The sequence below is a fragment of the Pleuronectes platessa genome, chromosome 12, assembly GCF_947347685.1.
Source record: "Pleuronectes platessa chromosome 12, fPlePla1.1, whole genome shotgun sequence".
NCBI lineage: Eukaryota > Metazoa > Chordata > Actinopteri > Pleuronectiformes > Pleuronectidae > Pleuronectes > Pleuronectes platessa.
In genome coordinates this window covers 9,018,036-9,039,364 of record NC_070637.1, presented here as the reverse complement: position 1 = coordinate 9,039,364, position 21,329 = coordinate 9,018,036, and the positions used below count along the sequence as shown (strand labels likewise).

General features: G+C 40.4%; 1 protein-coding gene across 1 annotated transcript in view; it reads left to right on the top strand.

The window, feature by feature from the left end:
• cdh23 (cadherin-related 23) overlaps positions 1-21,329 on the top strand; it is a 155,582-nt gene that overhangs the window by 89,346 nt on the left and 44,907 nt on the right. The window contains exons 13-18 of the mRNA XM_053435767.1: positions 1,340-1,489; positions 2,606-2,764; positions 14,763-14,827; positions 15,509-15,746; positions 17,395-17,500; positions 18,111-18,238. Of these exons, the coding sequence (XP_053291742.1) occupies positions 1,340-1,489; positions 2,606-2,764; positions 14,763-14,827; positions 15,509-15,746; positions 17,395-17,500; positions 18,111-18,238 (846 nt within the window). The remainder of the gene's footprint in view (positions 1-1,339; positions 1,490-2,605; positions 2,765-14,762; positions 14,828-15,508; positions 15,747-17,394; positions 17,501-18,110; positions 18,239-21,329) is intronic.

Genomic DNA, 21,329 nt, shown 5'->3' with positions numbered 1-21,329 from the left:
ATTGAGACAGGAAGCATCTAGAGCAGTTTTCTCAGCTGAAGACAGCTACAGGCTTTTCAGAGCTGTAATGTCATTTTGACCCTCACTTCCTCTATATTTACTCATCATGCCTGTGCACTTGAGGATTTCTCTGAGAAAGAGAATTGAAAGAATGATATAACCACTGATCAAAGAATAGATATACCTGACCATACAGTCACACATAATACAGAACGTGACTTTTTGCTCACATAATATAAGATTGTTTTGGCAACAAATAGTATAGGACACTACACCAAACCCAGATGTTTGTGTCTGTACTGAGGTAGATAGTCATGGTTGTCATCAGGGATCGCATTAGCTCCTCTTTTCCTCCCATAAAACACACACTACCATGATTAAATCATATATTTTCAACCTTTCTTCACCGACTGGGTAATCATCCCAGTTGGACATACTGTGTACATCTTTGTGGGCAGTCCCTCGGGATTCGCTTTATGATGCAGAAAGGTCGATTTACATATTGTGGGTGCAACGTAGGGTTTATGAGGTGGAGATAAAAAATAATTCAGATGAGGAGATGATATAATATGAGGCCATAAATTGATTCTTACATCTGTTTTGCTGTCTAAACATGTCATATCCATTTTCATCACATATTTTAACACATACCACAAATTTTGATGTTTTTTTTTCCCCCTTTTCTCTTCTTCCTTCCCTACCGTGTGCCGCTCAGCAGATCATACTGTACGTGTACTGATATCTGAAACATCTCTATAAGGTTTTGCTTCAACACTCACAGCAACAGCAAATTATTACACACAGAAACAGTAGTATGGGATTTATAATAACCAAGGGCCCATCCGTCTTGTACTGAACCCAGCGGATTTATTGGTATGAATCTGTGTGTATAGCACTCTGAAAGTTAAAGTGCCACTTTGTAAACAGCTCTGACCTCTGACACTTATTCTGAATGACAGACAGACAAGGGAAAGGGAACAGTGTTTGGGGGCTGTGCAGGAAGATATTGAAGGACGGGAGAAGTCTTGCGAAAAAGATGCAGAGATAGAAACCAAACATCTTGCTCATAACTGATAAGAGTGAATGGAGCTTCTGGTGCAAATCAGGGGTTTGTTGTCATGTCGGCTCTGACTTTCAGTGTATTTTTACAGTCTCTCTACCTCTTCCATGAATTGTGAGCTTTGTCTTAAAAGGATATTAACTTCCACGGATATCCTGTAGCATAAATGTTATCGTCTATATTCATCACTAGTACTTTAGACGCAGAATATATATTACGCACTGCACTTGTTCTCATTCAACAGCTACTTTTGTCTCTGTCTTATCCTTCCTGCGGCAGGGGGTGAACAGCATGTTCCAGGTGTATCTGACAGGAAACAATTCGGAGTACTTCACCATCTCCCCCACAGCGGTGCAGGGGCGTGCCGACATCAGGATGAGGGTGGCCAAGCATCTGGACTTTGAACGGATTCGCAGATACAGCTTCTCTGTGAGTTTCAAACTGCGATCATCTTTCAACTCTTTGCCAAAATGTCAAGACAACAAGATTCCAGATCTTTTGGTGATAAGAACCAATGCTAATATTAAACTAAAATGTATGATTTCCGCCGGGGGATTTATACGATATGTCCCTCCTCCTCCCTTCACCTGAATGTTCCAGACATTTAAATGTTGTTGCGAACGTGACTGTCCCACACAATAACTTGCTGGTCTGTCCAAAAATGAAGAATTGGGTCTGTTTATGTCATGAAATGGTTTAAGAAAAGGAGATTTCCCTTCGATGACCAAACATTGAGTTATTGACGACAAAGCAGCTATAGTGTCCTTCCGTGTGACTGCCCTTGAATGAATTGTGGACCCGATTTCAAATCATCAAGAATGTTTCTTGCTACTTGTTTTTGTTTGGGCACAACGCTCATTCAGACTGTAGCTGTATCACTTTCTCAACACTGCACATTCGATTGAACAGTGAAATTGGTATTTTGTCAACTAAATTTACCTCGGAGTGGTTTACAGAACCAGAGGGGGCCATGATTAGTATAATCCAAGATAACCAAAGCTATTATTGACAGAAACTTATTTGGCACAATAACTCATTGTTAAAAATGTTAGGATACCAGTCAATATTGTGAAATATCTCTTAAACATAAACCAGTATTTTGCATGTGTCTGTCTTCTCTTTGACTGAGTAGTATTATCTGAAGTTATAAGTAAATCTTAATTACCTCCACCAAGAAGGTTATGTTTTCACCCTTGGACAGTTGTTTGTTTGTTTGTTTGTTTGAAGCATGAGACATAAACTAACTGCAGCATGTGTCATGGAAAAATCCATTAATGTTGGTGCATATCAGGATCAGAGGGCAGATCCTGGATTATTTGTTTCACTTTAATTAACATTGCAACGTGTTTTCGAACAATTTGTAATGAATGGCTGACGATGAAAATAATCAGTTCATGTACATGGGACTGACATGTAAGAGTATGTCCTATTTGGTGCAGATCAAATAAACTTCTAGTGACTTTAAATTTGGTTTGATATGGGGACTGTTGGGCCTTGTTGGAGGTTTATTCTGCACTTTGTCATTATATTGTTGTCTCTCCTCAGCTCTTTGCCAATGAGTCCATGTCCGACCATGTGGGATTTGCCCGCATCTTCATTGAAATAATCAATGAGAATGATAACCGGCCCATCTTCAGCAAACCCCTGTACAACATCAGCCTTCCTGAAAACACGCCCTCTGGTACCTCACTGTTACGAATCCTGGTGAGTAACATAGAAAACCACTGTGCAGTGTTTCCACTCTAGAGTGTGATAAATTTCTCGCAGGGTGGTTTCTTGTGATTTATTTGTAAAGACAAATTCAAATGAAAACCAAAGAGACTAAAATAACGCCCGACTTGTACTACTTATAAAGGACTTGTTTTATTATGCCTACACTCCAGTGACACACACTTCTCAGGTTGTCTGTCCGTCTGTGCATTCCATTTTTGTGATCAGGATTACTCAAGAATGCCTTGAGGGAATTTCTTCAAATTTGGTACAAACATTCACATGGATTCATGGATGAACTAATTCGATTTTGGTGTTCAATGATCACCGTGGCCTCACAAAGTATGGTTCGATTTCAGAGGTCAAAGGCAAAGGTCACGGTGATGTATCCGGGAACAGAAGTAATGTAGACGGAAACTGCACTGGCTGGCGGATGCATACAACCACAGTGCGGTATTTTTGTTAGGAGTGAAATCTTTGTGTGTTTGCGTGCCCCATGTGACCCACTCTTTTGAGACTTTACCAGATGAGTTGTGATTTATGGTGACTCGAGCTAAGCTGCCTCAGACAAAAGCACAAATAAAATTAGGAAAAACTCATTCAACTATTTGAATGGGTCAAAGTTGGTGATTATGCTCAAATTGCAGCTCATAGATCACAAACACGGTTTCATACACTTCAGTTTATTTGCTAGTAGATTTATAAATTACAGAACTAGCACTTCAAACTGGATAATTTTATTATCAGAGAATATTCAAATGTCTTGCTTTCCAGGATGGATTAATATCACCTCTCTAAATTATAATGACGTGACCCACTCCATTAAAACAAATCAAAATGAAGTTTTAGGAATTTTAGGAACTTTTCAAAAGAATATTGTAGATTAATTACCTCCAGCAGTGTTAGTCTTTATTAAGTTTCTCCCGGTTAAAGTGTGTCTAAGGTCACTCCTCGTCCTCTTCACCATCCAGTCGACCTCAGTCGCCGTCCTGAGCAGGAGTCACTTCTTTAACTAGATCAGAAAAATTCTCCAAACATTTTTCTATAACTGTGAATTATTATTCATTACTTGTCATTCCTGTGACAGAACACCTACAATCCACTAGATACAAGTGCAAAAAGCACAGTGTGAAAATCAATAGTGTTTATAGACTGGGTGCTCATGAAATGGAGATTGCAGGGCAGTCTAATACCCGATAAGACCAGGCCTCGTGCAGGAGCGTGCAGCCTGCCGTGGAATCCTGATTGCTGTATGTAGCGAGAGAATTGGCTTTAAATAGAACAAAAAGCTACTGCACACAGTGAGGACTGTACTGGCATGGATGTCAGCACTCGTAGATTATACAATGTTAGATGAGTGTTTAGATATTCTGACCTGGCCACACACACACACACACACACACCAGGCCTATGTGATGCCACTGGAGACACAATACAGATTAAACAGATATTTACCACAATAAGCTCTCAGTTTGGCTCTGGGGCTGAGTGTTTGAAATAAAAACACAATCATACGCAGCCACAGACACAGTGGTGTCTCTGTGGCTTCAGAGGATATAACAGTGATGTACATTGATTCCTTGGAGACTTACTCTACCCTTTTACCATAGGTATTACCTGCCTAACCTTATCTTAACCTTTAACCTAACTTTAAATCATGTCTTCAGCTTCAAATTTTATGATTTACGTTTTAGGGATTTGTTCTTTCCCCCATAAGGAAGACGATGTCACATAATGTGACTATGTAAGCAGATTTAGGTCCCCACAACATGAGTAATGCCTGGACCACACACACAAAAGCCCTATGAGATGCCACTGGAGACAAAATACAGATTAAACAGACGTTCCCACAATAATTGTGTTGGATTTGGGGCTGAGAAATTGAAATGAATACATGCACACTCACGCACAGACACACACACACACTCACACCGGCAAGGTCAACACAAGGCTAAAACCAGACAAAGTCATTGGTCATTGCTGGCTTTTATCCATTTGTTATCCCATAAGACTTTTTATTAGATATATGTGTCCAGTGTGTGTGTTTTCAGTAATGTGTTTGCACAGACTTGTTTACCTATGTGGGTCTGTCATAATTTAGTTCATTAGTAATTTGGACTGTAAGTTACAAGGTTTGTGATCCAATGACAATAGGTGGGAGATTGTTTATTTATCTGCTGTAGTCTGATCAAACAAGTTGCGGCCGCTTCATGAGTAATTTATTTTAGACTAGGTATGGCATCCGTGCACAAAGTTATTAAAGTCTGTAGTGAAGCATAGAAAGAAGTTAACTGCTGCTTCAAAGTGTTCATGCAGAAAGGAGGGCAGAGGAAAGAAATGATGAAGGGGGTGTTGTCAGTGATCAGTCATATTCCTTTATATGAAATCACCTGTTCTGGTGACATCACCTGTTCTGGCGACATCTCAAAGTATAGAGTGCGTAAATGTAAAACTGTTCCTGATCACATACAGCGAGCACTTCTCAACCCGCTCCTGTGAGCCAGCACCAGGTAAAAAGGAAACTTAACCTGTCCGTCATCCAGCCGATAAGGAGAAATTATGTCACTTGCCAAGAGCAGAAGAGCATGTTGAGCTGAAGTATTAATTGTGATAAAGTCAATTAGGCTCCTAATGACTGGTTCTGTTATTATATGGCTTACATTTCCACTTACCTCAAGCTCACTTTATTCTTTACTTTATATTACAGCTTACAGTGCCTGTGCTCTTTAATTTGATTGGTCAAATGACAGGCACCTTTTCCTTCCACTGACACTATGTTCCAGTCTCACTGTTTCACTCTTACACAAGTTCCAACTCTCTGCTTGTCTAACTGCAGTGAACAGGGCAGTGCACCATAAGAAGACGAGCCTCTCTGTGCTCTCTGTCTGATGTGAGGTGGTCAGATGAAGCTGTAGTACGAACAGGGAGGACAACTCTTGTAATCGTATTTCTCACTGTGGGGTGGCCTGTCCTCCTCAATAAACAACACACACACACACACACACACACACACACACACACATTAGGGGAATATTGGACCTTTTTGAAAATAGTCATTTTATTTTTTGCCCAGAGTTACATTAGAAGATGGATATCAGCTGTCACTCTCAAGTTGGTGCATTAACCATGACAGTAAAGCAAAACAACTTAAGAAAGCCTCCCTGCAACTAAAGCTAATGCTTGTAAAATTCCTTGTAAAAACTACAACTTGGGGCTTTTACTTTGTGTTAAGAGAGCTGCTTTTGACGTGCTGTCACTGTAGAAGGCTTGCTTCCTATCTCTGGACACAGAGTAGCTGTCTGTTTAACCCTGATTCCAGTCTTTAGTGAATCAATCTTCAAAATCCTTCCCAAATTGTGAAATTGTTACTTCAATTAGTGTTGAAGGTCTTTATGTTCTTCGTGATTTTTAAGCAGCATGGCTATCGAGATCATTACTGATGTTGTTACTGATGACAGTCTGAGACAATTCCATCATGGAAAATAAGTTGGCCCTTCTAAAAATAGAGTTTTGCAAAGGTGCACAATGACAATGAAGAGAGGAAACGGGGCCGGAGGATATAGCAGTTCATAAAACACAACATGTTTCATAAAATAAAATGTTGTGTTTTGTGAAATGTCTTCATGTTTCTTTGAAATGTTTTGTGAAATGTCATGTTGGGTAAAGTATTGTTGTGTTTGACCCTCAGTGCCACGATATAGAGGTTCATATCCTAGATCTTGATACATTTTTGTTTTCTAAGAATGTATCTGTGCAGTGAATGAATAATGTGCAGGAGGTGGTTTGGATGTAAAGATGTTTATATAATACTTTATACCTATGCTAATTGAAATTATACTTGTTGGTTTCCAGTTTTTTTTAGAAAACGCAGAACAAGCAATCTGATAATGCAATTGAAATGCTTTGTTTGGGTAAATATTCATAGCTCATCTGATCAGAGCTTATGTACAGTGTTAGTCAATGCATTACTCAGTGCCCGCTCCTGCATCCCTGTAGACACTGCTTAACATACAAGTACACACACGTATACACACACACACACACAGAGGCTGTTGCTGTTTAATATTTATGGTCCGCAGCATTACTTATCATTATAAATATTTATTGTGATTTACTCTTTTGTCTGGGTCCTTTTCGCTCTAACTCTCTCTTTCTGTCTCTTCCTCACCCTGGAGACTTTAGACATAAGCAGCTGCTCGTATCAGTGGAATCACTCTGATTTTTTCTCTTTGGCTCTCAGAAAATTTGTCTTCTTTCATTTCTTATTTATAGTATGCCCTGGGTTATTGTTGTTTTTCCCCTTTTGTCTGTTTTACCATTATATAGCTAATGGTTTTCAGGTGTTGCATTGATTCACTTTGTGGTTACCCGTCTGTTTCTGCACGGATTAAACTCTCACTACCCATCAGGCTTTACATTAGGGGATATTTATGTTTAGGACACACGCAGTTTTAATAATACACTTTACTTTTACTTATACCATTCTACTCAAAGTTGATTTAACTTCAATCAAATACAGTATATCAGATTCAACATTGTTCTTGGTTAAGGTTCTGTATCTCCTACTGGTGCCGTGCTGTGTATTATGGGCCCGATGCAGATGCTGTATGTCTGAGAGCTAAGGCACAATGAAAAATGCTTACAGCAGAAGGCTATAAATTACAGAGTTGAGGATGTTTTGCTCCCGCCACTGTTTAGACAGGGGTAATAGTCACAACCGTAATTATAATTCATTATTGTAATTAAAGGGGTGAGGACCAGCTCTCTCCCTCTCACTAGTGGTAGCTCACACAGAATCATTGTTAATAATGCGGGGCTTATCATGAGGGTTTTGACATTGTGAGACGGGATGAGAATAGTTTTGCAGAGCAGAGGACAAACAGGCTGGAGCCGAGGCCATTGAAACGTCTGAACTTTCTCAGGGTTCACTATCGGCTCTTTAGACTCATGCTAATGCCAAATGAGATGAAAAGAAGAGTTATGGAACATAGTGTCTCCATGAGGTTAGGAGTTAGGTCCATTAATCTATTTGATTAAGATTATACAGATTAAAAAGTGAAAACAAATTATCTTCCACACTGCTGTACACAAAACTATGGCTGCAATTATCACTATTGGTCATTATTATTATTGGTTAAAATGTGCAAGGCAAGATGAGTTCTACAGCTTGATTTTCTGTGTCCATCAGCTCAAATGTATTTATATATTTAGATTCCATTCAAATAAAACACAAGTAAAATATCATCATAAGGGCACGGCCACTTATATCACACATTAACTTGCCTCCTTGTTCACATATAATGAAAGTGAACAGTGAGGCACCGACACTGATGAAATAAGTAATGTAATAAGAAGTTACCATGTTCATGTCATGGATGTTTGAGTCAGGTGAGGTTGAAGCACCTGCACCGTAAAACCTTGGATAGACAAGCATCTTATTTTAAGGGTCGCCTGATTTGTCCAGGTTTTCACAAACGTCGGCTCACTTGACAGCAGTTAGTATCTCTGCTCATTTCATGTTCATCATCCATTGTCAATCAATCATTAAAGCACATGTCTGAGACGTTTTGGCCACTGAAGAGGAGCTTTACAACCAAGAAATGTTCCCTGTATGTGATTATATTCTTGACCTCAGCCCTGCTCCCTTACCACACGGTCAAAGATATCAAAAACATCCGCCCATGTTTGTTCAGTCCACTCCTTTATAGTCGGTGTGTTTCTGTGTTGTACGTCATCATTTTCTAAATCTTTGTGTTTGTGCTTCTCTCATTTCATCAGCACTGAGAACACATAGAGAGAGAGAGTGTGTGCGAGGGAGAGAGGGTTGGGGGTGGGACTCAGGCCTGTCGGCAAAGTGAGGCTGCCAACGAGAGAGCTCTGCATTAAGCCTTTTCACTGGCACCTCAGAATATCTAAAGCTTATGCCCACAATACGGTCCTCTCTCCATCTCTCTCCTCCTCTTCTCTTCATATTCCAGAGGTAACAGCTGTTTTTTCGAGTGTTTCACATGTGGTTGGTATAATTATGCGGTGGCTGTGCACGTATGCAAAAGGTAGAACTTATCTTGCAAGCTGTCAGTGTGTGCTGTAAAGACATCCACTCCACTTTATTGAGCTCCTCTTTCACAAAAGTATCCATTGTTAAAAAACTTGTTTCTCTCTCTCTCTCTCTCTCTCCTACTCTCCCTCCGTCTCGCCAGCCCGGGCGGGCGGGAGATAATCGAAACAGGTTGTTCAATCCTGTCGGCAGGCAGTAGTCGCTGTGAGCACCCCCACCTGCTCGTTAATGGTTTAGAGAAATAAAGCAGTCGTAAATGTACATTCGCCACCGCCATTATGCTAAAGTGTCCGCAGTAAAAACACACACAGCTCCCATCAACCCCCGCAGGTGCTCTAGGTCACAGCTGGGGAACTGGCGAGAGATGCCATCGGTCCCCATATGATCCAAGTTTTTGAGAGGATTTAGATTTTTTAATAAGTTGTTTTTTACTCAAGAGGTTTGAGTTTCTTTGCATCATTTCACTCTACTTTAGCTAAATATGCATGCAAATTAAGGATATTATATAAATTAACACTCATCAGTTTTGTCCCAGGAGTGTCGAGTGAGGAGTTGTTCAGGATATGTGATCATTAACATGACACATCACATCTCGGAACAGCCCCAACATTGTGTCTGTGTCTTTTTCCAGACCGCTGCTCTGCTCTGAGTCTTGTTCTGTTGTATTGATCAGAGATTTAAAAAAGGCTCTTGTCCCGTGGCAATTTGTGTACATAGAAACAGAGACTGAATTAATCACTGAGAGGAGAGGGGAGACCAACACTGTGAAAAAGCTAAACAAAAAAGCCATTTAAATGTAATTCAAACTCTTCCTTTTAGTCATACCTTTAGTTGTTGGACAACACCTGTAATGTATTTCACTTGTCGACACAAATTCAATTTTTGACTATGTTTTAAAAACCAAATGCTTGATAATTTAAATCCACACGATCTGTGGAAGCCCCAGTGTAGGGAGGGGAAATCAACAGTGCTTCAGTGCAAAAATGCATTGTAAAGTTCAGCCAATGCAAATGTTAGGCTTTAGCAGACAGAATGAGGACTGTGGATTTTGTTTCTCATGTCGTACTCATGAAATAGTGTCAGAAAGGGATCTCTTTGCTGCCACTGTAGACATAATGAATAATTACAGCAAAAGACTGTGGCTCCAGGAGTTACAGAGGGTTCTCCACTAACTAGTCTGCAGTTCAAAGTGCTCTTGAGCAAGATACTGAACCCCTTACTGTATAATTGGTGTGAAACAGAAAAAAATGGAAAATTAAAGCGCTGAATATAGAATTATGAATATGTTCGTTAATTGGTAAATGCGTCCTGTAATACATGCTTATGTATTGAAGCATGGTCAATGAGACTGAAAAAAACCCTCCATAAATATGGTCCATTTATTAATGTATGAACGGGTATCACGATATTGTTTTAAGACTTATTATCAAAGTGGCGCATGCTTCAAGTGCGCATATTCTTTTTTGGGGATTTTTGTTAATCATTTAAGCTGCTAAATTTCAACGGTTTCAGTAAAGGGAGTCGTCCTCTCCCGAATAAAACACTGCTCCTGAAGAACTTCAACGCATTTTCTTTTTTATGAGCCATCTACGTCAACTGTAACATGTAGCACTAACCCACCAGTTAGTTTGGCAGATCAATGCCATTGCAACTGTCCCTACTGCGGTGTTTAATGTTCCCGACCTCTGGGGCCTGACATTTCCAACACATGCTGAACCAATCACAAAAGAGTGGGCCACAGCTGACCAATCAGAGCAGCCTTGGCTTTTTTGGAAGGGAGCCAAGCGTTAAAACAGAGCCATTGAGACAGAGGGTAATAAGAGTCACTGCAGCAGTGTACATTGGGCACAAGACAAATAAAGGGTATTTTAAACGTTATAAAATATAAATCCATTTTACTAGACCCCATACTGATGATTAACGAGTAGACATGGTTTGAAGAAAATTATTTTCCTGAGTTCGAGAACTGTGATTCGAAGTCTGTGTATCTTCCTCAATTTGCATCTGACTCCCATGGTGACTGTGAGTGCAGTTGGAGCTGCAAACCTCCACACTGCTTATCCAAACACACTCTGAAATGATGTTCTGCTTAAATATGCAAATGTGTACAGCACTTAATGTCTCCCATGAGTGAAACATGATCTGCTTTGTGCATCTCACACCTAACTGTACAGTACAATATGCAAAGTGTGTACATGAAGTGTATAACTTATCACACTTATCAGAGCATTAGTAACAATCGATCTGTGATCTTGTGGTGGATAGTGAAAATGTGAGAGAGTTCGACACCGAGCCTTTACAACAGCCCACATGAGAAGAGCCGATGAAGATAACCTGACAACCATGTCTTCCTCACTTTCTCCCCCACAATGATTGTCATAAACTGGACATCTTCACTCTGGTGGGGTGTGTGTTTGTGTGTCCGCGCGTATGTTATCTGTCCCTTGTGCTTGTGACACGGGAGGTTGCCTGTGTTTGGACTGGGGGTCATCTCTATTTTGACAGCAGTCTTTGACAGCCAGTAATTGGTTTCCTTTCCCATGCCTCTCAAAGCTCCTGCAGAAAAAGCAATTTTAGGAGCCAATCAATTCAAATTCCAGCTCACTCAAGATAGAAAAGCCTGTGCAGCTTTAACCTCCCTCGCTGTCCACAAGATAGCTGGGATGATAATCTACTCCTGTACCCTCTTCAACCCAACCCCAGCCTACCTGTGTACACACTCTACCCCTGGCTTTCTGTCACCCACGCGGGGAAGCACTCGTTTCCGCTTTCTCTTGAAATCAATTGAGTGTGATAATAAGAGTTTATACTGTAAGTGGTTGAGGTGTGTGTTTATGAACCTGGAAAACATGTGCGTCTCTGTCCATGTGTTCATACAAACATATGCACCCATGCAGACATTATACTTTTCATACAAAAACATTCAGTACATGCATCCAATCATCAGACATGTGCATTAACGGGCGTGCAGACACATATGAATGCACCGGTACGCAGGTACACCAACATCCGTACCGAACACACACACACGCAAACACACATCCACAGTGGTGTTTGCCTACTGGCTTCTCCATTCTGATGGAAAGAAACACATCATTTAACCAAACTGGTCAACTGAGAACTAATTTCTCTTTTGTAGTTACTGCCTGAGGTCCCCAGGGGTGGCAGAGTTTATATTGGCAATCAGCAGCTCACTGACTCTTTGTGCAGAAACTTCTTAACAACTTAGTTTGGATTTTGATCAGAACACTAACTCTGATACCTCAGTGCTCTGCTGCAGATTTTCACCACCGCACTCTGTGCCCAGTAATTATCTTCAACACATACTGCCATTATGTCTTGGTAACTTGACATTCAGAGAACAGGTAATTAACCATCAATGTTTTGTAGAATCGTGTTCAATAGCAATGTCCATCATCATCCATAGTTAGGGTTGGTTCTTTGAACTCAGTTATTTTGGAGGGTCGCTGTTTTATGAAGCCATTAGCATTGCTCGTTTGGCATGAAAAATAAGGATCCCTGTGAATCATGTGTTGAATCATTGTCATTGAGGCACATCCAGTTTTATGTCTGTGTCATATCCTAATTAAATCAGACACACACACTCTTTGTGCAACCTACTTCATCAACTTTTCCATCAATGTCCAACTGTCCAACCAAAAAATCTGCTCAAGCGACCATGGTGACAAGGGGTAAATGTACCCATACCCGGGTGTCAAGGACCCAACCCCATGGTGTTAAGTTACTGCAAATCCCTGAACACTCACTCCCATCCATCTGCTGCCGGCCGTCTGTGTCTAAAGTTGAAAGTCTTTGGTGAGCAATTAGAAAAGTGACTGTGCCGTACTGTCATGGTGATTGTTTGAGCAGTGAATGAATGAATTGGGGGGGTAGGGTGGCTATCGTCTTTCTTTCTCTCTGTATGTCTTTCTGTCTCGCTCCACGTCTGTCTGTTGCTGTGGTGTGAAGGGCTTGGCCATAGAGGCAGAGGCAGCATTAGCTTACAGGCTGAACCTGGCTCCTGTCACTGCCACGATAGCTGTCACGCTAACACCCCCACCACTATCATTGGAGCACTTATGGGCCTGTCATTCACATGGGATGGAGGGAGGTGTCAGGGGGGAAAGAGTGTGCCAAGGGAGATATGTAGAGGAGAGTGGAAAGAGACAGTGGAGACTCAGGCGTAGCTCAGGATCCAGAGAGAAGGGCGAGGTAAGGAAAAGATAAAGGGGGGAGAGGAGGAGAGGGAGGAGGTGGGAAGTTGCAAAAAGAGTGAGGGGAAGAAGCAGTTGAGTGGCATTAAATGATGCGGTCATTGAGACACGACACATGGAAACTCAAAGGTTAATATAAGAACCAGACTAAGGTCTCAAACACCTCACAAGTATTTAGCGTCCCTCTCTCGGCTCATTGAGCAGGATGTGCTTCGGTGCACCTAACAACAAAGTGGAGGCCATTTGGACATTAAAAAGAAACACTGCTTCACTATCCAGAACGTTGCGGTGGAAGCTCTCTGTGAAATTTCGGGCTTGAGCTAAACAGCATGGTGTAATTTTTAGAGGGGTGGAAAAAAAACATTGATAGCTGCAGCCGTTGTTCCATCTGTTGAGAGGAATCATAGATGCACACTCACACAGATGTTCGCACACATATCCATCAATGCATTTGATTTAGAAGGCATATATATATATATATATATACATACTTGAACACACATAAATGTGCACACATACATCCACATTTAGTTACAGCCAAATTCTTCAATGAATATTAACTCTTCTTAGATGCATATTTACACTACTCTCACAACATCGGCTTTTGTGCATAAGTCACAGCCAAATGCAAAAAAGATCATGTGCTACACATTCACGCACAGGCCCTCATAATAAGGTCGGTTTTAGGGCATCACTGAATCACAGTGACCAGCATTGTGGTTGACAGAGCAGGCACATTCAGGTTTGGCCCTTCAACTGACTGCAGAGCCACTGAAGTGAAACTCTATTACAACAGCCTCTCCAGGCGCGATCCATCAGCTCTGGCACAACATCCTGCATGTACGCATCACTGCATGTGTGCACATGCGCATGCATGTGTTTAAAAAGACAAATTGTGTTAATGTGGCATTTCAAAATGTACACCTTTTCTTGTAAGTGTTGTTCTTTATATGGCATTTCTCCGACACCCTTTTTATCTACAAAACTTGTCAGCAGCTGTTTTTAAGGCTGCGTTGGTTCATGTGGGTGAAGAAAATGTATCAGTTCTCCCATAAGATTTAATTTAATCCAGTCAACACCTGAGAGAGTGAAGCGTGGCTCGCATGTCTTCAAATGAAGTCATACAGTCACACACAGCTGTTAGAATGACACATTGTTGAAATGGAGTGAAACTCAGTCATGACAGAATATTTGATGCAGCCATTTGTGTGCATCCTGTCAGTAAATACAGTGTTGTTTACCACATAGGCTTGTGCACAACTACACAAAGGCTAAAATGTATGATTATAAAATAAATAACTATTACATGAACATGAAATGATCACGTTACTCTGCTGTTATGAACACAGTCAGAAACTTCTAGTTGTCATAAAATCTCAATTGAATTTTACTTATTATCAACCAAGTCACAGAACTTTGTACCGGAAACATCCTTTAATAAAAGCACGTCATGAACTCCCCTCCCTTCAGTTATTACAGGAGCAAAAAATAAGTCGGCAACAAATAATCACTCACTAAGGTTGACAACAACTCAACTTTTTTTTTATTTTCGTATAAGATCATAGAGAATTAACAAATGAAACAAAAGCTGGTGAGAAATAAATGAAAATCTGGATAAAATAGTGCTGGAAGACAAAAGCAGAATTTCTCATCAACCTTCGTCAAGAAGTAAAGATGAGATTTTGAAAGTTAACTCTTTTTCCCTGTATTCTCTGCACAGGCTACAGACGGAGATGACGGCCCATTTGGGCTTGTGCGTTACTACTTCAGTGATGAGCCAGACCAGTAAGATCAATTCACACACACACACACACTCAAACAGTCAACACAAACATACAACCACATTAATTTTTCATTTATATGGCCTCTTGTGAACAATTCCACTGCAATGTTTGAGCCACACAGCCCTGCCGGAGACAGCTGAGCTGCAACGATGCCTGGCACTTTTCCTCACGTCTGCTCTCTTCAAGCCACAAATATATACACAATTGCATACAAAGAAAAACACTATCACTTAATCCATTAATTCAATATCTTCACTGTATCAATTTGTATTGCTTCCCATTTGTTTCTCTCTAACTTTCACGTTTTCGTTTGATTTAATTTGTCATTTCTTATCGTAGTATTTTTTTATTGTTACTTTCTATGCAAATGTTTGCCCCTATCGATGTAAACATGAGAATAACTTTGTTGTAATATAATCATTAAATTGTTCTTATTTTATTGAAATGTATTATCTAGACATATAAACCTACACTGTTGTAACAAAGAGCTTTTCTCTTTATAATAACAGAAACCATTAACTAGAATGATGTGATGAATTGTAATATACATTTTATCAAGCCTCTAAGAAACCATAAACTATTCAGTACATCTCAGAACCAGATAAAATAAAAATAAAAATCACAATCACCTCCCTACCACAGACACTTTATCCAATGGTTCTTTTATTGATTCTTTGTCCAGGTTTTCATTAGATGATGAGACTGGCTGGGTCACTCTGCGGGCCAGTCTGGACTACGAGCTGTTGCGGCGTTTCACGCTAACGGTGCTGGCAAGGGACGGCGGCGGCGAGGAGACGACGGGGAGGATCCGTGTGAATGTGTTGGACGTCAATGACAATGCACCGCTCTTCCAGAAGGAGGCATATGTGGGCTCGCTGAGAGAGAACGAGCAGGCTGTACAGCCGGTGGCACGAGTCAGGGTGAGGCGTGATTAAAAACATGCACATTTGGTTATAGTTGTAGAGTAAACTATTGAATTAATAGTAAATTAAACCTATAACACTTTTGTTCTTGACAGTGTGTTCCCATATAATTTATTCTAATAAAGACCACTTCTGCAACAGAGGATCTCTACCTGATTGCAATTAATTATAATACCACCAGTCATCAAACTCATAAGCGTTTGATTTTGCTGCATCGCTCTTCCATCTTTCCTCTGATTGACGATGGAGTTACTGTGTGTTTGTGGGTGTGGGTGTGGATGTGGCTGTGGGTGTGCACTGTATCCAAAAGGAGCAGGTCGCCCTGGTGTGTTGGCCATCACTCACTGCCACACAAAAGCCAAAGGTACACAGGCACAGTTGTAACTAATGGCTCAGCGTTTCCTCAGATTGCGCCCTGGAGAGAAAGACTATTACGTCCCTTGTGGCGGCGGCTGCAGCGGTGGCTTACCCTGCCCCAGTGCACCGTGGAGCCTTGTGTTCACGTTGAGGGAGTTGAGCTGATGACTGGGCTCAACGCTTGGCTCACTGTGTTTGATTAGTCTGAGCTAACCTTAAACGCTGCTGATATTAATACGCTGCCCGAGAGGAGCTGGGGAAGGCAGTCGCCCAATTCTGTGTGTCAGCGATATGCCCTGGAACCTCTCACACACACACACACACACACACACACACACAAACTGCTCTGGAAAACAGGCAATATAGAGGAGGAAAGAGAAAAGGGGCTGAAATATATGGGAGAGGGTGTGTTGAGAGACAAAGCAAAGAAGGTTTTTCAGCACTTTACTTCTCTCTTTTTCCGAACAATGCCTGCAAGGTTTGTGCCTCCTACCACTGTGCTTAAGCTTTCCAACTAAACCTTTTTTCATTTTCTCTAAACTTCTGATTCCATTACTTCCTTTGCCACACGTCTATTTGATTTACTTCCCCCTACTCGTTTTACCTCTGAGTGGTAAATGACAGTGTAATATGAAACATTTGTTGTAATGTAATATTTCTTTATCACACCGGACAGTCTGGAGAGAAAAACACAGCTTAATAGGTTGTGAGAAGGAAAGGTATCGCCTACTCAACATTTTGGCATTAAATCAAAGAGCAGATATATGCGTGTAATGGAGAGATATAAGTGAGTGTTTTGACAACCTGTCCAGCCTCTAATGATGCCAGTGAGGCCAAGTAGACCCTCCTCACAGCCGGAGGACTTATTTTTAAGTTCCTGCCAACTCGAGAATAATGAGGGGGCGGCGTCGTCATTGTTGTTGATGTTGTTGTGGATTAGCCCTGCAAAGTATGGTTTCATCTGTCCTCTGCCCGCTTGGCTTGTCATGGCTCAGTTGGTGTTCCTCCAGTATTGACGCCTGCGTCACTTATAGCCAGCATCAGCTTTAATCTATCCAATAATATGTCATCACTGACTGCCAGCTCCCCTGCTGCACGTATACACAGACACACAGATGCACTCATGCAGCGGAAACATACACACATATAAATATAAGCACTGCCGGCTGAAGCATCTTTTGTCTTGTCTCACTCACTCAAAACTTCCTCTATGTTTGGACTGTCACAGAGCCACATGTTAAAGGCTCTCCCATCCTCCACTCTCCCACCCCTGTCTGCTCACCTACAGGCTACAGATGAGGATTCTCCTCCAAACAACTTCCTGACATACACCATCACTTCAGCCTCGGCCTTCCTCGAGTACTTCAGCATTACCATGGTGGAGGGCTACGCAGGTACATCCACTTCCAGGAGCATGAAGCCACAGTTTTTGATATGGTTGAGCATAAGACACATTTTAAGTTGTTTACACTTGTATACTTTTGTTTGTTGCTTGTCATTCGACCCAAAACTTTACTAAGCTGGGATGTTGCTGTCACATCACAAATAATATATTTTGCGTTTGTAGATCAGCCACGGAAGAAGTGTAGTCACAATTCAAAATAAAAAGACAACTGAAACTGAAGAATAGTAAAACCCTTTGCCTTTTCGAAGACTAATTTTAATGTACACATTTACAGATTTGTCTACACATTTACAAAACTCAAGACACTTGCAAATCACATTACACATTAACAGATATTATTCACCTTTATAAATCTGTTTACTTACACAGATATTCTTTATGCACATTTGCAGGTTCCTGTAAGCATAAGCAAATATTAGATAATGCTTACAGGATCTACATTTGCCGATACACATTTACAAAGCTGATTACGCACACAGAGATTGAGATGCACTTACACAACTCTACAAACACACACACACATCCTAGTTATGTTGCTGAAACATTTCCAACATACAAAAGCTCAATTTTCTACGTCTGTGTGTCCCTCCTTCCACCAGTGATCAGTGTGACCAGGCCTCTGGACTACGAGCAGGTTCCCAAAGGGATGATCTACTTGACAGTGATGGCCAAAGACGGAGGAAACCTCTCCCTCAACAACACCATCCCTGTCACAGTGGAGGTGATAGTAAGTACAACACTGCACACACACACACACACACACACACACACACACACACACACACATACATATCTTAAAACATTTATAAATGGTCACATTTAAAATACAAACTTTTTTTCTGGTATTTACAGTTGCCAACAAGCTTTCGATATACATATTTTTCATACTGTGATCAAAAGTAAAGCAGACTCTTAACAGTACATATAGCCTTGTTTGCTCTTTCTATTAAAAATGTCTAAATCTGGTTTGTGATTTGTCAGGTTTAAAACAAAATTTTATTGATGTTTAATGTCATCGACATGGATCAGAGGGTTTGATGAATTTTCCTAGAAACCAAAAGTGTGTTAGAGTCAGGCCTCAGCCAGTCCAGTGTAAATCCATTTCTCACAAAGAGGTCACAGGGGTCAGCACAGACTGACCAAAACAAAAACCAGGAGAGCACCTGTCCAGTTTTTCATTTATTTATTTTATCACCATGTTCACCTGATATATTTTAACGTAGTAGTCACATTTACAACTGTATTTTTTCTACACATTCTATTAGCTTGACAGTGGCTCTCAGAAAAGTACATTACAGATTTAACTGTATTCAACATTTCATGTTCTATGATTTCGAGGTGAATCCTTCATAATGACTCCTAGGCACTGCTTGGAGGATATACAATTAAAATATGAAATGTTATAAATAAATGTGAATTCATTTTTAATTAATAGAATATAAATATGAAAATTGATAAGCATCCAGCAGAGTGGTAAAAGACAGGACGCAACTTCATCCCTTAAACTCTGGTAAATATATTTATATGGTGGCTATTTATATATTTATTTTTAATACTGTAATTCAGGCTGTGAAATGTGTATACATTTCAGTAGCATTACTGTGTGTATTGAGACAGTTAATACTTCTTTTTTTTTTTTTAAATCATTTGACTCTTTCCAATGATGTAACATTTTTTATTTTCGGATTGCTTAAATAGTTCAAACTAGTTTTTTGTCTTAACTTAAATCCTTTTAATTTGCTCTTTATATATAAAGAGCAAATTAAATTTGCTTGGATTTTCTTTCAGGAAGTATTTAATGACTCTTGGTGCTGTGACAGAATCCTTGCAGTTGCCCCATGTTCAAGTCACATCTCTAAACCTTTACAGGAATCTTTTCATTTAAGTTCCCCTCAGATGTGAAGTGTGAGGCTCGAGACCCGGGGAGGGGAAATTATGGAGCCGTTTGTGAATACAGACTTCGTTGTTTTTATTTTTTAAATGTTGATTTATATGACCAGCCAGATCACAGTGGATTGGTTCACACCTTCCACTTCACTCCCATATTGGGTTTAAGTATTTCCTCATTGTCTGAATTAAACTGTTTGATTCATGTCTGACTGCAGCATTGTTTGCATGTTTATCACAGACTGTGCAGCTATCTGAGCTTCCAGTTGGGTTTGTCTTATCTCTAAATGTCTTATTTTCAGGCGGTGGAAAAGTCGCACTCATTTACACACTCACACGGATTGTTTAATATCTTAAAGTCTTGCTCAAGGTTGTGGGATCTTTTTCTACAAGATATTGCTGCTGTTTCTGTTTCAACATGATAACATTATATGTGTCTTTCTTTCTTGTTAATGTGCCATCTCGCTTTTCTCATGGTGACCATCCCATGCACATAGTCTTATTTGTTTCTCACATCAGGATTTTCCATATTTATATCCAATTAATCGATAAACATGAAACATTTCAGAAACTAGTAACATATATTTTATAGGATAGTGGATATGTTTTGTGCAGATAGTTTTTGATACCTGTTTGAATACTGTTTTTGTGTTGTCCTACAACAGTTCAGTCAGATAACTCATGTTACGAATATTTATTGCAGCAGGATTAGTTGGAGTTTGGCATCTAGGCTCCGACTTCATCACTTCCTATTACCATGAAGTAATGGGGAGGGATGAGCAAATATATTTAAGCCCCCTATCAGAGCCTATAGGTGGATGCTGGGGTGGTGGAGGGACTGAATCGACAGGCAGCGATACAGACGCAGGGCAGCAGAGGCATTGACAAGCGAAGGGAGAGATGTGAAATCTTTTGGTTGACTTCCTATGCATCGCCCCATTAATATGCAATTCCTGTACATGTATCATGTACCAATCGCCATTAGCAATAACATAAACCACTATAACGTATCACTGCTTTTGCAACCCCTGTCCGTCTCATTTAGGGAACACATTAGAAAAAAGACATCCTGCACACCCTTGTATAATCTTTCTGAAATGTATTGTAAATACACTAGAAGTTGGATCATTAGATTCCATAAGATATTGTTTTTCTAGTGCACACTTCACAGTGTCAATCTTACACTGCAAGCGGCAATGGTTTTGATGGAATCCATTTAATTCCTATGTTATGTAAACGTGGTGAACCTACTAAATCTGTACTGCTGACGACAGTCTGTCTAACAGACCACAAGGTTTAGGTGTCATTTTTTTAATTATTTTGTCTGCTTTTTTCTGTTGTAAATTGTAAAGATGAATGTTGATCTTTGCAAAGATACTGTAAACACAGCATAATGAGCAAGCAGAGCTCATAGACATGCTTCTACTAATTTCCCTGGATAGACATCCATTATACATGTTAGTTTTTAGTCGTAAAAGAAGAAATGACAGTAGAATAGATGAATCCGGCTGGAGCAGTCTTTGATATGCAGGGACAATAAGCACATCTGTACACATCCTACATGAAGGAGAAATACTGTGTAAAACAATGAAGAGATCTTTTCTTGCAAAAACCAACAGGGAAACATGTGCACAATTCTGTATTCCCTCTCTCTGTGTCTGCATCCCTCTCTCTGTCCTCCACAGTGTCGTGACTCACACCACAGGGGTTTATCAGGCGCTGGCAGCATCACACACACACAATGCTTTGCAGCAGCGCAACACAGAGCCCAGACAGATAATGGTAGCAGTGACTGTTGTTTAAGTGTTAACATTTCTCAGCGGCTCACACAGTAGGGAGCCTCTCTGCGAATAGCCACACAACTGGATGTGTTGGTGTGAAATGGAGTCTAATTCAATGAGTGGGAGGTTGTGAGAAACATAAATGCTCTG